Source organism: Pristiophorus japonicus, chromosome 12 (genome assembly GCF_044704955.1).
Source record: "Pristiophorus japonicus isolate sPriJap1 chromosome 12, sPriJap1.hap1, whole genome shotgun sequence".
In the NCBI taxonomy this organism is placed as follows: domain Eukaryota; kingdom Metazoa; phylum Chordata; class Chondrichthyes; family Pristiophoridae; genus Pristiophorus; species Pristiophorus japonicus.
In genome coordinates, this window is record NC_091988.1 from 199,982,376 (window position 1) to 199,998,033 (window position 15,658).

General features: G+C 51.5%; 1 protein-coding gene across 2 annotated transcripts in view; it reads left to right on the forward strand.

Annotated features, from left to right (window-relative positions):
• Positions 1–15,658, forward strand: part of raly (RALY heterogeneous nuclear ribonucleoprotein) — a 216,868-nt gene that overhangs the window by 149,488 nt on the left and 51,722 nt on the right. For both annotated transcript variants that reach the window (XM_070895131.1, XM_070895132.1), the window contains one exon: positions 14,780–14,852. In XM_070895131.1, the coding sequence (XP_070751232.1) occupies positions 14,780–14,852 (73 nt within the window). The remainder of the gene's footprint in view (positions 1–14,779; positions 14,853–15,658) is intronic.

A 15,658-nucleotide genomic window follows, 5' to 3' on the forward strand; every position in this document is an offset into this window, starting at 1 on the left:
GTGGCAAGGGCAACGTCGTGGCCAGGATGGAACCTCTGCGCCAGGCACAGGAAGTCCCGCCCCCGAGAAGGTTACCGCCACCAACAGGGATGCTGGGGAGACAGAGGGAAACAAAAAGGAGACAAAAGCAAAAGACAGAAAGGAGATGAGGAAAAGTGGAGGACAGAGAAACCCAAGAAAAAGAACAAAAAGGGCCACTGTACAGCAAAATTCTAAAAGGACAAAGGGTGTTAAAAAAACAAGCATGAAGGCTTTGTGTCTTAATGCAAGAAGTATCCGTAATAAAGTGGATGAATTAACTGTGCAAATAGATGTTAACAAATATGATGTGATTGGGATTACGGAGACGTGGCACCAGGATGATCAGGGCTGGGAACTCAACATCCAGGGGTATTCAACATTCAGGAAGGATAGAATAAAAGGAAAAGGAGGTGGGGTAGCATTGCTGGTTAAAGAGGAGATTAATGCAATAGTTAGGAAAGACATTAGCTTGGATGATGTGGAATCTATATGGGTAGAGCTGCAGAACACCAAAGGGCAAAAAACGTTAGTGGGAGTTGTGTACAGACCTCCAAACAGTAGTAGTGATGTTGGGGAGGGCATCAAACAGGAAATTAGGGGTGCATGCAATAAAGGTGCAGCAGTTATAATGGGTGACTTTAATATGCACATAGATTGGGCTAGCCAAACTGGAAACAATACGGTGGAGGAGGATTTCCTAGAGTGCATAAGGGATGGTTTTCTAGACCAATATGTCGAGGAACCAACTAGGGGGGAGGCCATCTTAGACGGGGTGTTGTGTAATGAGAGAGTATTAATTAGCAATCTCATTGTGCGAGGCTCCTTGGGGAAGAGTGACCATAATATGGTGGAATTCTGCATTAGGATGGAGAATGAAACAGTTAATTCAGAGACCATGGTCCAGAACTTAAAGAAGGGTAACTTTGAAGGTATGAGGCGTGAATTGGCTAGGGTAGATTGGCGAATGATACTTAAGGGGTTGACTGTGGATGGGCAATGGCAGACATTTAGAGACCGCATGAATGAACTACAACAATTGTACATTCCTGTCTGGCGTAAAAATAAAAAAGGGAAGGTGGCTCAACCATGGCTATCAAGGGAAATCAGGGATAGTATTAAAGCCAAGGAAGTGGCATACAAATTGGCCAGAAATAGCAGCGAACCCGGGGACTGGGAGAAATTTAGAACTCAGCAGAGGAGGACAAAGGGTTTGATTAGGGCAGGGAAAATGGAGTACGAGAAGAAGCTTGCAGGGAACATTAAGACGGATTGCAAAAGTTTCTATAGATATGTAAAGAGAAAAAGGTTAGTAAAGACAAACGTAGGTCCCCTGCAGTCAAAATCAGGGGAAGTCATAACGGGGAACAAAGAAATGGCAGACCAATTGAACAAATACTTTGGTTCGGTATTCACTAAGGAGGACACAAACAACCTTCCGGATATAAAAGGGGTCAGAGGGTCTAGTAAGGAGGAGGAACTGAGGGAAATCTTTATTAGTCGGGAAATTGTGTTGGGGAAATTGATGGGATTGAAGGCCGATAAATCCCCAGGGCCTGATGGACTGCATCCCAGCATACTTAAGGAGGTGGCCTTGGAAATGGCGGATGCATTGACAGTCATTTTCCAACATTCCATAGACTCTGGATCAGTTCCTATCGAGTGGAGGGTAGCCAATGTAACCCCACTTTTTAAAAAAGGAGGGAGAGAAAACAGGGAATTATAGACCGGTCAGCCTGACCTCAGTAGTGGGTAAAATGATGGAATCAATTATTAAGGATGTCATAGTAGCGCATTTGGAAAGAGGTGACATGATAGGTCCAAGTCAGCATGGATTTGTGAAAGGGAAATCATGCTTGACAAATCTTCTGGAATTTTTTGAGGATGTTTCCAGTAGAGTGGACAAGGGAGAACCAGTTGATGTGGTGTATTTGGACTTTCAGAAGGCTTTCGACAAGGTCCCACACAAGAGATTAATGTGCAAAGTTAAAGCACATGGGATTGGGGGTAGTGTGCTGACATGGATTGAGAACTGGTTGTCAGACAGGAAGCAAAGAGTAGGAGTAAATGGGTACTTTTCAGAATGGCAGGCAGTGACTAGTGGGGTACTGCAAGGTTCTGTGCTGGGGCCCCAGCTGTTTACATTGTACATTAATGATTTAGACGAGTGGATTAAATGTAGTATCTCCAAATTTGTGGACGACACTAAGTTGGGTGGCAGTGTGAGCTGCGAGGAGGATGCTATGAGGCTGCAGAGTGACTTGGATAGGTTAGGTGATTGGGCAAATGCATGGCAGATGAAGTATAATGTGGATAAATGTGAGGTTATCCACTTTGGTGGTAAAAACAGAGAGATAGACTATTATCTGAATGGTGACAGATTAGGAAAAGGGGAGGTGCAACGAGACCTGGGTGTCATGGTACATCAGTCATTGAAGATTGGCATGCAGGTACAGCAGGCGGTTAAGAAAGCAAATGGCATATTGGCCTTCATAGCGAGGGGATTTGAGTATAGGGGCAGGGAGGTGTTGCTACAGTTGTACAGGGCCTTGGTGAGGCCACACCTGGAGTATTGTGTACAGTTTTGATCTCCTAACTTGAGGAAGGACATTCTTACTATTGAGGGAGTGCAGCGAAGGTTCACCAGACTGATTCCTGGGATGGTGGGACTGACAAATCAAGAAAGACTGGATCAACTGGGCTTGTATTCACTGGAGTTCAGAAGAATGAGAGGGGACCTCATAGAAATGTTTAAAATTCTGATGGGTTCAGACAGGTTAGATGCAGGAAGAATGTTCCCAATGTTGGGGAATTCCAGAACCAGGGGTCACAGTCTAAGGATAAGGGGTAAGCCATTTAGGACCGAGATGAGGAGAAATTTCTTCACCCAGAGAGTGGTGAACCTGTGGAATTCTCTACCACAGAAAGTTGTTGAGGCCAATTCACTAAATATATTCAAAAGGGAGTTAGATGAAGTCCTTACTACTCGGGGGATCAAGGGGTATGGCGAGAAAGCAGGAAGGGTGTACTGAAGTTGCATGTTCAGCCATGAACTCATTGAATGGCGGTGCAGGCTCGAAGGGCCGAATGACCTACTCCTGCACCTATTTTCTATGTTTCTATGTTTCTATCTTTCCCCCGGCGCTCAGCACATGCAACGACTAACACAGAAACCCTGAAGTTGCAGACTGTCATTCACTCACCTTCCAGAGGCTGCACCCTGTATGCCCCACACACACACACCGCCCCCCAGAGCCGGCAATCAGTGTAATCTGTCAAATCATGGGGCCGAAATTCATCAAGCCACCGCCCGCTGCTCCTGACATTCCTCGTGAAGCTCCGCCCAGTGACACTTTGGAGGTGGCCTGGAGCGAGCGGGAGGGGAGAGCCGCCGGTCGCTGATGTCAGCGGACGGCCGAGTGGTGCAACTGAGCTCCCGCCCGCCGAGCTCCCGGATTCCTGCGGGCGGGAGCCGGCGGGAGATGGCGGGAGAACTGGGGAGGGCCGCTGGCTGGAGGCTGGTCTGTCCCCGACGGTAAGTCTGAAGAACGCGAAAAAAAGGTAAGTGAACTTTAAAAAAAAAAAACATTTGCGACTTACCTGGATGCGTTCCCCTGAAGGCCTTCCGATAGTTTTTTTATTTTATACTGTTAATTTTTTTTTTCAGCTGTTCAACCCTCCGTGGGCCCGGCTCCATCCTCGGCAGCACTTGGGCGGCAAGTGCCTCTGCCGCCGAGAATGGGACCTCCCGCCCGCTGCTGCCCAGATTGGTGGCGTACGTCGTCCATTTGCCGCCCGCTGACCTTCGAGGGATCTCGTCGAGGAAAACCCCTCCCAAAGTACAGTCCAGTACTTCGCCGGCCATTGGCGGCACTTTGGCAGGTGGAGGTCTTGACCAAAATTGGCCCCTTGGAAACTGACGAACACTTCAGTAATCGCACTGTTAAATACCCCATTAACAGTTAGACCCAAAGGGATTGGGTGTAACTAGGGTTTCAACAGCATATTGACTGCTAAACAAAGAATAAGGGCTGGAAAAATTAATTTAAATTTTGTGCAGTCTCAAATTTGTCCATTTTAATAAAGATTTAATTTTAGGGAAAAAAGATTTGCAGTTTGCCCATCTTTAATTCCGGTTTGCCCTTTCCCCAGGTGAGAGTCCCAATCTTTGTTTTTCTCTCTCTCACATTTTTTAAAAGCTAAAATTTTAAGAGCTTACCCCATTTCCTGGTTCGCTGACTCTGGGAATTCTACCTTTTGATTGGCTGCTTGTGGATGTCACAGCAGCTCGCGCTAGGGGATTCCCACTAACCTCCGTTGATTTGAATAGATGGTTGGAAAACTCGAAGTTTGCGACACAGAGATCGCGAGATCCTCGTGCGAAGCGTACTTCGAGTCCACTGGCGATCGCTTTCACTTTGCACTGACTGCAAATTCTATGCCATAATATCCAAATTATTTACTAAACAGAGCACTAGTTTCCTGCCAGATTTGACTATTTCAAAGCTGTCCTGGTTGGCCTCCCACTGTGCACCCTCCTTAAACTTGAGCTCATCCAAAGTCGGAGGGGCAGTACTGAGGGAGAGCTGCACTGTCGGAGGGGCAGTACTGAGGGAGAGCCGCACTGTCGGAGGGGCAGTACTGAGGGAGTGCCGCACTGTCGGAGGGGCAGTACTGAGGGAGTGCCGCACTGTCGGAGGGGCAGTACTGAGGGAGTGCCGCACTGTTGGAGGGGCAGTACTGAGGGAGTGCCGCACTGTCGGAGGGGCAGTACTGAGGGAGCCCAACACTGTCGGAGGGGCAGTACTGAGGGAGTGCTGCACTGTCGGAGGGGCAGTACTGAGGGAGTGCTGCACTGTCGGAGGGGCAGTACTGAGGGAGTGCCGCACTGTCGGAGGGGCAGTACTGAGGGAGCACCACACTGTCGGAGGGGCAGTACTGAGGGAGCGCTGCACTGTCGGAGGGGCAGTACTGAGGGAGCACCACACTGTCAGAGGGGCAGTACTGAGGGAACGCCGCACTGTCGGAGGAGCAGTACTGAGGGAGCACCACACTGTCGGAGGGGCAGTACTGAGGGAGCGCCGCACTGTCGGAGGGGCAGTACTGAGGGAGCGCTGCACTGTCGGAGGGGCAGTACTGAGTGAGCGCCGCCCTGTCGGAGGGGCAGTACTGAGTGAGCGCTGCACTGTCGGAGGGGCAGTACTGAGGGAGCGCCGCACTGTTGGAGGGGCAGTACTGAGGGAGCGCCGCACTGTTGGAGGGGCAGTACTGAGTGAGCACCGCCCTGTCGGAGGGGCAGTACTGAGTGAGCGCTGCACTGTTGGAGGGGCAGTACTGAGGGAGCGCCGCACTGTCGGAGGGGCAGTACTGAGGGAGCGCTGCACTGTTGGAGGGGCAGTACTGAGTGAGCGCTGCACTGTCGGAGGGGCAGTACTGAAGGAGTGCCACACTGTCGGAGGGGCAGTACTGAGGGAGCGCTGCACTGTCGGAGGGGCAGTACTGAGGGAGCGCTGCACTGTCGGAGGGGCAGTACTGAGGGAGTGCTGCACTGTCGGAGGGGCAGTACTGAGGGAGCGCTGCACTGTTGGAGGGGCAGTACTGGGTGAGCGCCGCCCTGTCGGAGGGGCGGTACTGAGTGTTATATATGTAAACTTCTATTTACTCTGTACAGCCACCAGAGGGCTCATCCACTGGAGTCCCAAAGGATCCCATAATCCCTTAGGAGCACAGGTATTTAAAGAGGCCTCACAGGTTGGAGAGGCACTCTGGAGATCTGCAATAAAAGGCTAAGGTCACACATTACTTTGAGTTCACAGTGTTCAGTCTGACTCTTTCTCCATACATAACAACTGGCGACGAGATACAGATAGCCAACCCAATGATGCAGAGAACAGTGGGCATCCTGGAGAAATTCTCGGAGGGAGATGATTGGAAAACTTTTGTGGAGCGACTCGACCAATACTTCATGGCCAACGAGCTAGATGGGGAAGAGATCGCTGCCAAACGCAGAGCGATCCTCCTCACCATCTGTGGGGCACCAACGTATGGCCTCATGAAGAATCTGCTCACTCCAGCGAAACCCACGGAGAAATCATACGACGATTTGTGCACACTGGTCCGAGAGCATTTGAACCCGAAGGAAAACGTTCTGATGGCAAGGTACCGGTTCTACACCTACAAAAGGTCTGAAGATCAGGAAGTGGCGTGTTATGTCGCCGAGCCAAGATGCCTTGCAGGACATTGCAAATTTGAAGGCTATTTGGAGCACATGCTCAGAGACTTTTTCGTACTTGGCATTGGCCACGAAACCATACTTCGCAAACATTTGACTGTAGAGACCCCAACCTTGAGTAAGGCCATAGCGATAGCCCAGGCGTTCATTGCCACCAGTGACAATACTAAGCAAATCTCTCAGCACACAAGTGCTGCTACAAGTACTGTGAACAAAGTGATGTTGTTTTCGAATCGCAAAAGTACAGGGCAGGTCACACATACCTGCAGCTGCACGTCTGCAGATGTCTCAGAGTCCATCATCAAGGGTGATAAATGCAAGGCCATTAACACCTTGTTAGTGCTGAGGGGGTGATCATCATTTCCATTTATGCCGATTCAAAGGATATGTTTGCAAGGGCTGTAGAACAATGGGACACATCCAACGTATGTGCAGGCGAGCTGCTAATCCTGTTAAACCTGCAAACTACCATGTTACAGAGGAGGACAGATCCAAGGAGGATCACGACGAACCAGAGCCTCAGACCGAGGAGACAGAGGTACATGGGGTGCACACATTCACCAAGAATTGTCCCCCGATAATGCTGAATGTTGAACTAAATGGACTCCTGGTGTCAATGGAACTGGACACGGGCATGAGCCAATCCATCACGGGCAAAAAGACTTTCGAAAGGTTGTGGTGTACCAAGGCCTCAAGGCCAGCCTTAACTCCAATTCGCACAAAACTAAGAACTTACACAAAAGAACTGATTCCTGTAATTGGCAGTGCTACCGTAAAGGTCTCCTACGATGGAGCGGTGCACAAGCTACCACTCTGGGTGGTACCAGGCGATGGTCCCACGCTGCTCGGCAGGAGCTGGCTGGGAAAGATACGCTGGAACCGGGACGACGTCCGAGCGCTATCGCCCGCTGACGACACTTCATGTGCCCAGATCTTAAACAAATTTCCTTTGCTGTTTGAACCAGGCATTGGGAAATTCCAAGGAGCAAAAGTGCAGATCCACCTAATTCCGGGGGCGCGACCCATCCATCACAAGGTGAAAGCAGTACCATACATGATGTGAGAAAGGGTAGAGATCGAGCTAGACCGACTGCAACGAGAGGGTATCATTTCACCGATCGAGTTCAACAAGTGGGCCAGCCTGATCGTTCCTGTCCTCAAGGGAGACAGCACTGTCAGAATCTGTGGCGATTACAAAGTAACTATCAATTGTTTCTCCCTGCAGGACCAATACCCACTACCAAAAGCCGACAACCTCTGCAACGCTGGCGGGAGGAAAGACGTTCATGAAGCTGGATCTGACTTCAGCCTACATGACGTAGGAACTGGAGGAATCATCGAAGGGCCTCACCTGCATCAACACGCACAAAGGTCTTTTTATTTATAACAGATGCCCGTTTGGAATTCGATCAGCGGTGGCGATATTCCAGAGAAACATTGAAAGCTTACTGAAGTCGCATACCGTGGTCTTCCAGGACGACATCTTGGTCACAGGTCGAAGTGCGTTTTCCAGGCGCTTGAAGTGGAGTTCTTGGGAAGGAGGATTGTGGCGGACTGCATCAGGCCCACCAACGCGAAGATGGAGGCAATCGAGAACGCACCGAGGCCCAAGAACGTGACGGAGCTGCGGTCATTTCTGGGACTCCTGAACTACTTTGGTAACTTCTTACCGGGTCTCAGCACCCTGCTAGACCCACTACACGCCTTACTACGAAAAGGGGGCGAATGGGTTTGGGGCAAAAGCCAAGAAAATGCCTTTGTAAAAGTGAGAAAATTGTTCTGCTCAAACAAATTGCTTGTGTTGTATGATCCATGTAAGCGTTTGGTACTAGCATGTGATGCATTGGGTGTGTATTGCAACAAGCTAATGATTTCGGGAAACTGCAACCGGTTGCTTATGCATCCAGGAGTCTGTCTAAGGCTGAGAGAGCCTACAGCATGATTGAGAAAGAAGCGTTAGTGTGTGTCTATGGGGTAAAGAAAATGCATCAATACCTGTTTGGGCTAAAATTCGAATTGGAAACTGACCATAAGCCACTTATACCCCTGTTTTCCGAGAGTAAAGGGATAAATACTAATGCATCGGCCCGTATCCAGAGATGGGCGCTCACATTGTCCGCATACAACTATGCCATCCGCCACAGGCCAGGCACAGAAAACTGCACCGATGCTCTCAGTAGGCTGCCATTGCCCACCACGGGGGTGGAAATGGCGCAGCCCGCAGATTTAGCCATGGTTATGGAAGCATTTGAGAGTGAGCAATCACCTGTCACTGCCTGGCAGATCAAAATCTGGACTAGCCAGGACCCTTTATTATCTCCAGTCAAAAGCTGTGTCACACTCCAGTATCCCAGTGGAAATGCAGGAAGAGATAAAGCCGTTCCAGCGGCGCAAAGATGAAATGTCTATACAGGCAGACTTCCTTCTGTGGGGCAATCGAGTAGTGGTTCCCAAGAAGGTCAGAGACACCTTCATCAATGACCTCCACAGCACCCATCCAGGCATTGTAATGATGAAAGCGATAGCCAGATCCCATGTGTGGTGGCCCGGTATCGATGCGGACTTAGAGTCCTGCATTCACAGATGTAATACATGCTCGCAGTTAAGCAATGTACTCAGGGAGGCGCCACTCAGTTTATGGTCTTGGCCCTCCAAACTGTGGTCTAGGGTACACGTCGACTGTGCAGGCCCAATCTTGGGTAAAATGTTCCTTGTGGTTGTAGACGCGTACTCCAAGTGGATTGTCTGTGAGATAATGTCAGCTAGCACGTCCGCTGCCACTACTGAAAGCCTGCGGGCTATGTTTGCCACACACGGCCTACCCGATGTCCTGGTGAGCGACAACGGGCCACGTTTTACCAGAGCTGAGTTCAAAGAATTCATGACCCATAACGGGATCAAACATGTTACATCTGCCCCGTTTAAACCAGCGTCCAATGGTCAGGCAGAGAGAGCAGTGCAAACCATCAAGCAAGGCTTGAAGAGGGTAACGGAAGGCTCACTACAGACTTGCCGATCCCGAATCCTGCTTAGCTACCGCATGAGACCCCACTCACTCACCGGGATCCCACCTGCTGAACTGCTCATGAAAAGAGCACTTCAGACAAGGCTCTCGTTCGTTCACCCTGATCGACATGAACAGGTAGAGAGCAGGCGGCTTCAACAAAGTGCATACCATGATAGCGCAAATGTGTCACACGTGATTGAAATCAATGATCCTGTATTTGTATTAAATTATGGACAAGGTCCCAAGTGGCTTCCCGGCACTGTCGTGGCCAAAGAGGGGAGCAGGGTGTTTCGGGTCAAAGTTTCAAATGGACTCATTCACCGGAAACACTTGGACCAGATCAAACTCAGATTCTCGGACTACCCTGAGCAACCCTCCTTGGACCCTACCTTTTTTGATCCCCCAACACACACACCAGTGGCAACCGGCACCACGGTTGACCACGAAGCAGAACCCATCATCCACAGCAGCCCTGCAGGGCCCAACACACCAGGCAGCCCAGCAAGGCCAGCTGTACAGCAGCCCAGCGAGAGCCCAACAAATGATTCAACAACACCAGCTTTCACACTGAGACGATCAACCAGGGTAAGAAGGCCCCAGATCGACTCACATTATAAATAGTTACACTATTGACTTTGGGGGTGAGTGTTATATATGTAAACTTGTATTTACTCTGTACAGCCACCAGAGGGCTCATCCGCTGGAGTCCCAGGGGATCCCATAATCCCTTGGGAGCACAGGTATTTAAGGAGGCTTCACAGGTTGGAGAGGCACTCTGGAGACCAGCAATAAAAGACTAAGGTCACACTTTACTTTGAGCTCACAATGTTCAGTCTGACTCTTTATCTATACATAACACTGAAGGAGCGCCGCACTGTCGGAGGGGCAGTACTGAGGGAGTGCTGCACTGTCGGAGGGGCAGTACTGAGAGAGCGCCACGCTGTCGGAGGGGTAGTACTGAGGGAGCGCTGCACTGTCGGAGGGGCAGTACTGAGGGAGTGCCGCACTGTTGGAGGGGCGGTACTGAGGTAGTGCCGCACTGTCGGAGGGGCAGTACTGAGGGAGTGCTGCACTGTCGGAGGGGCAGTACTGAGGGAATGCTGCACTGTCGGAGGGGCAGTACTGAGGGAGCGCCGCACTGTCGGAGGGGTAGTACTGAGGGAGTGCCGCACTGTTGGAGGGGCAGTACTGAGGGAGTGCTGCACTGTCGGAGGGGCAGTACTGAGGGAGTGCTGCACTGTCGGAGGGGCAGTACTGAGGGAGTGCCGCACTGTTGGAGGGGCGGTACTGAGGTAGTGCCGCACTGTTGGAGGGGCAGTACTGAGGGAGTGCTGCACTGTTGGAGGGGCAGTACTGAGGGAGTGCTGCACTGTCGGAGGGGCAGTACTGAGGGAATGCTGCACTGTCGGAGGGGCAGTACTGAGGCAGCGCTGCACTGTCGGAGGGGCAGTACTGAGGGAGCGCCACACTGTCGGAGGGGCAGTACTGAGGGAGTGCCGCACTATCGGAGGGGCAGTACTGAGGCAGCGCTACACTGTCGGAGGGGCAGTACTGAGGCAGTGTTGCACTGTTGGAGGGGCAGTACTGAGGCAGTGTTGCACTGTTGGAGGGGCAGTACTGAGGGAGTGCCGCACTGTTGGAGGGGCGGTACTGAGGTAGTGCTGCACTGTTGGAGGGGCAGTACTGAGGGAGTGCTGCACTGTTGGAGGGGCAGTACTGAGGGAGTGCTGCATTGTCGGAGGGGCAGTACTGAGGGAGTGCTGCATTGTCGGAGGGGCAGTACTGAGGGAATGCTGCACTGTCGGAGGGGCAGTACTGAGGGAGCGCCGCACTATCGGAGGGGCAGTACTGAGGCAGCACTGCACTGTCGGAGGGGCAGTACTGAGGGAGCGCCACACTGTCGGAGGGGCAGTACTGAGGGAGTGCCGCACTATCGGAGGGGCAGTACTGAGGCAGCGCTGCACTGTCGGAGGGGCAGTACTGAGGCAGTGTTGCACTGTTGGAGGGGCAGTACTGAGGGAGTGCTGCACTGTCGGAGGGGCAGTACTGAGGGAGTGCCGCACTATCGGAGGGGCAGTATTGAGGCAGCGCTGCACTGTCGAAGGGGCAGTACTGAGGGAGCGCCACATTGTCGGAAGGACAGTACTGAGGCAGTGTTGCACTGTTGGAGGGGCAGTACTGAGGGAAGGTCACACTGTCAGAGGGGCAGTACTGAGGGAGCGCTGCACTGTCGGAGGTGCTGCCTTTCAGGTGGGACATTAAATCGAGGCCCTGTCTGCTCTCACATGAATGTAAAAGATCCCATGGCACTATTTTGAAGAAGAGCATGAGGGTTCTTACTGGTGTCCTGGCCAGTATTTATTTATCCCTCAATCAACAATCACTGAAACAGATTATCTGGTCATCGCTGTTTGTGGGAGCTTGCTGTGCACAAATTGGCTGCCGCGTTTCCTACATTACAACAGTGACTACATTTCAAAAAGTACTTTATTGGCTGTAAAGTGCTTTGGGATGTCCAGAGGTCATGAAAGGCTTTCTTTCAAGAAAGATTACGTTTTCTGATATCGGCTTTTTATTACTTTCCATCATATTTTTGAAACTGAATTCCAAACCTGCGTTTTTTTTATTTCAAAATATACTTTATTCAGATAAAAATTTGTACAGTACATTCAAAAGCAGTTCAGTACGTTTAGCTGCGGTCAGCAATCCCATACACTACATTTGGATGCTGACAGCAGTTCTGCTCGATACATTGCCTGGCTTTTCGGTTATAGTACAATTCGATACAATACGGGATACACTGTAGTACATTCAGCAAATTACATTACATGTGTCACTATACAGTACACGGAATGGGTGACGGTACATTTACATTTTTTTTCTTTTCAACGTGCATTACGAAACAGACCTTTCATTGTACATTGCACTACATAGGTGTTTACAGATCATGGTGCTCCATGTACACAAACAAAGAAGTTACAAGTACGGCCCGAGGGGGGGTTTGTACTGATTCCTGCCCCCGGGTTTACCGTGGTAGAAGGGCTTTAAACTGTGGCCCTTCCCCACCGTGCCTTTGCGGCGACTGCACCAATTTTAAGTGCGTCCCTCAGCACGTAATCCTGGATCTTGTATTGCGCCAGTCTGCAACACGCAGACGTGGACATCTCCTTGCTCTGGAAGACCAGCAAGTTTCGGCAAGACCAAAGAGCGTCTTGATGACCCCCCCAGCAGCAGGTGATGTCTGTCTCGGTGTGTGTCCCTGGGAACAGCATGTAGAGCACAGAGTCCTGTGTTACGGAGCTGCTTGGGATGAACCTCGACAGCAACCACTGCATCTCTTTCCAGACCTGCCTTGCGAAGGCGCAATCCTGAAGGAGATGGGTGACAGTCTCGTCCGTCCCGCAGCTGACTCGGGGGCACCGTGCCGTGCTGCTGAGATGAGATGTCGGCTGTCCAAACCTCTGTGTGGGATTTAAACTCACGTTCTTTGGCTAACTAGTCCAGTGACACAGCCGCTGCTACACCACAGGCATTTTAGTCCCTTACTTCATGCAGTCACACGAGCCCTGCTGATGGACCTCTTTCAATATCTCCGGACATCAGGCCTGACAATAACAATGTGTGCTGTTGAAGTAACATTACCCTTCACTTCCCTGTCAGGTTCTACTCGTGCACCTGAGGGAAAGTCACGGAGATTTAATAGATGGTAATGACGCAGCCAGTTCGTTCATTAAGTCGCTGAACCAGACAGCCCGGAAAGGTCGTAGTTCACGTCACTGATCTGTGCCGAACCCGCAGGAAAGGAAAGCTTGCGTTCACTTACTGCCCCGATCGCGTCTAAAGAAAGTGCTTGCATTGGTGTAGTGCCTGTCACATCTTTAGAAACATCCAGAATACGCTTCGCAGCCAATGAGACACCTTTGGCCCACAATCACGATGGTGAGGTAGTCGAGGGCGGCAGCCAATTGATCGGCGTGGAGAAGATCGGCTTGGTGCGATGGCCCTGCAGTGGAATAGCCCTCACGCACACAGGCTGACCACGTGGCTGATGCATTAGAAGGGCAACATCCATGGAAATGGAAGATGCCCCTTCAGGAAATAAAAAAAGAAAGACTTGCATTTATATAGCACCTTTCACAATCACCGGACATCCCAAAGCCAGGCCACAAAGTACTTTAGAAGTGTAGGAAATGCAGCAGCCGATTTGCACACAGCAAGATCCCACAGACAGCAATGTGATAATGACCAGATAATCCGAGGGATAAATATCAGCCAGGACATCGGGGATAACTGCCTGCTCTTCTTTGAAAGAGTGTCGTGGGATCTTTTACATCCACCTGAGAGAGCAGACGGGGCCTCGGTTTAACATCTCATCTGACAGTGCAGTGCTCCCTCAGTACTGCCCTTCCGACAGTGCAGCGTTCCCTCAGTACTGCCCTTCCGACAGTGCAACACTCCCTCAACACTACCCTCCGACAGTGCGGCACTCCCTCAACACTGCCCTCCGACAGTGCGGCACTTTCTCAGTACTGCCCTTCCGACAGTGCGCCACTCCCTCAGTACTGCCCTTCCGACAGTGCGGCGCTCCCTCAGTACTGCCCCGCCGACAGTGCAGCGCTCCCTCAGTACTGCCCCTCCGACAGTGCTGCACTCCCTCAGTACTGCTCCTCCGACAGTGCGGCGCTCCCTCAGTACTGCCCTTCCGACAGTGCGGCACTCCCTCAGTACTGCCCTTCCGACAGTGCGGCGCTCCCTCAGTACTGCCCCTCCGACAATGCAACACTCCCTCAGTACTGCCCCTCTGACAGTGCGGCGCTCCCTCAGTACTGCCCTTCCGACAGTGCGGTGCTCCCTCAGTACTGCCCCTCCAACAATGCAGCACTCCCTCAGTACTGCCCCTCCGACAGTGCGGCGCTCCCTCAACACTGCCTCGGACAGTGCGGCACTCCCTCAACACTGCCCTCCGACAGTGCGGCGCTCCCTCAGTACTGCCCCTCCGACAGTGCGGTGCTCCGTCAGTACTGCCCCTCCGACAGTGTGGCGCTCCCTCTGTACTGCCCCTCCGACAGTGCGGCGCTCCCTCTGTACTGCCCCTCCGACAGTGCAGAGCTCCCTCAGTACTGCCCTTCCGACAGTGTGGCGCTCCCTCTGTACTGCCCCTCCGACAGTGCAGAGCTCTCTCAGTACTGCCCTTCCGACAGTGCGGTGCTCCCTCAGCACTGCCCCTCCGACAGTGCAGTGCTCCCTCAGTACTGCCCTTCCGACAGTGTGGCGCTCCCCCAGCACTGCACTGGAGTGTCAGCCTAGATTTATGTGCTCAAGTCCCTGGAGTGGGACTTGAACCCACAACATTCTGACTCAGTGCTATTCACTGAGCCATGGCTGGCAGTGGTTTAAAAAAGGGTTAAAAAGAAGAAAAAGGGGCAATTGGAACTGGGACATAAAGACAGAAGGCGGCTAAGAACGGGGCTGATTAAGATTCAGATCTGTTTTACTTGTTGTATTTTTTTATCCTCTCACAGATATTAACATGGCTGGAGAGCCCAAGCCCAACAGACCCAAAGGGTTGAAGCGGCCTAGTTCTACATTGTACAGGTACACTCCTCCGATTACAAATGATTTGAAAACAATTATATCTCTGCTGACTTTATGTCCCCATAGTAACTTTCCAAATTGGGGAGGATAGTAACTCCTGGGATTAGAGTATTTACGGCCCAGAAACAGGCCAATCGGCCCCACGGGTCCGTGCCGGTGTTTATGCTCCACACCAGCCCCCTCCCACCCCTCTCCATCTCACCCCATCAGCGTATCCTTCTATTCCTTACTCCCTCGTGTTTCCCTTAAATGCATCGATACTATTCGCCCCAACCACTCCCTGTGGGAGCGAGTTCCACATTCTCACCACCCTCGGGGTAAAGAAGTTTCTCCTGAATTCCCCATTGGATTTATTAGTGACTGTCTTGTATTTATGGCCCTTGGTTTTGCACTCCCCATAAGTGGAAACGTTTTCTCTGCGTCTATCCTGTTAAACCCCTTCACTATTTTGAAGAACTCAAGCAGATCACCCCGCAGCCTTCCTTTTCTAGAGAAAAGGGCTCCAGGCCATTTGCCCTGTACATTCTAGCGATAGACCAGCGTTGGTACTGCCCGCAGAGCTGCCCACCAACCCTGCCTCGCCACGGAGACTGGAAGTTCATGAGAACGGCTTCATCTGTCCGGCACAATAAACCCACAGCCTCCCTCCTCCTCCCCACCTGTCCATCACAGCATCCAGCCCACACCTCCACTGCTCACCCAAGCCTCCAGTTTCTGGGCCAGAATACAACTCTCGATTCAGACCCAAATCTCTAACCGGCTTAAACCTCCCTCCTACTTTCACGACACGTTTTGAAGTCGTGCGA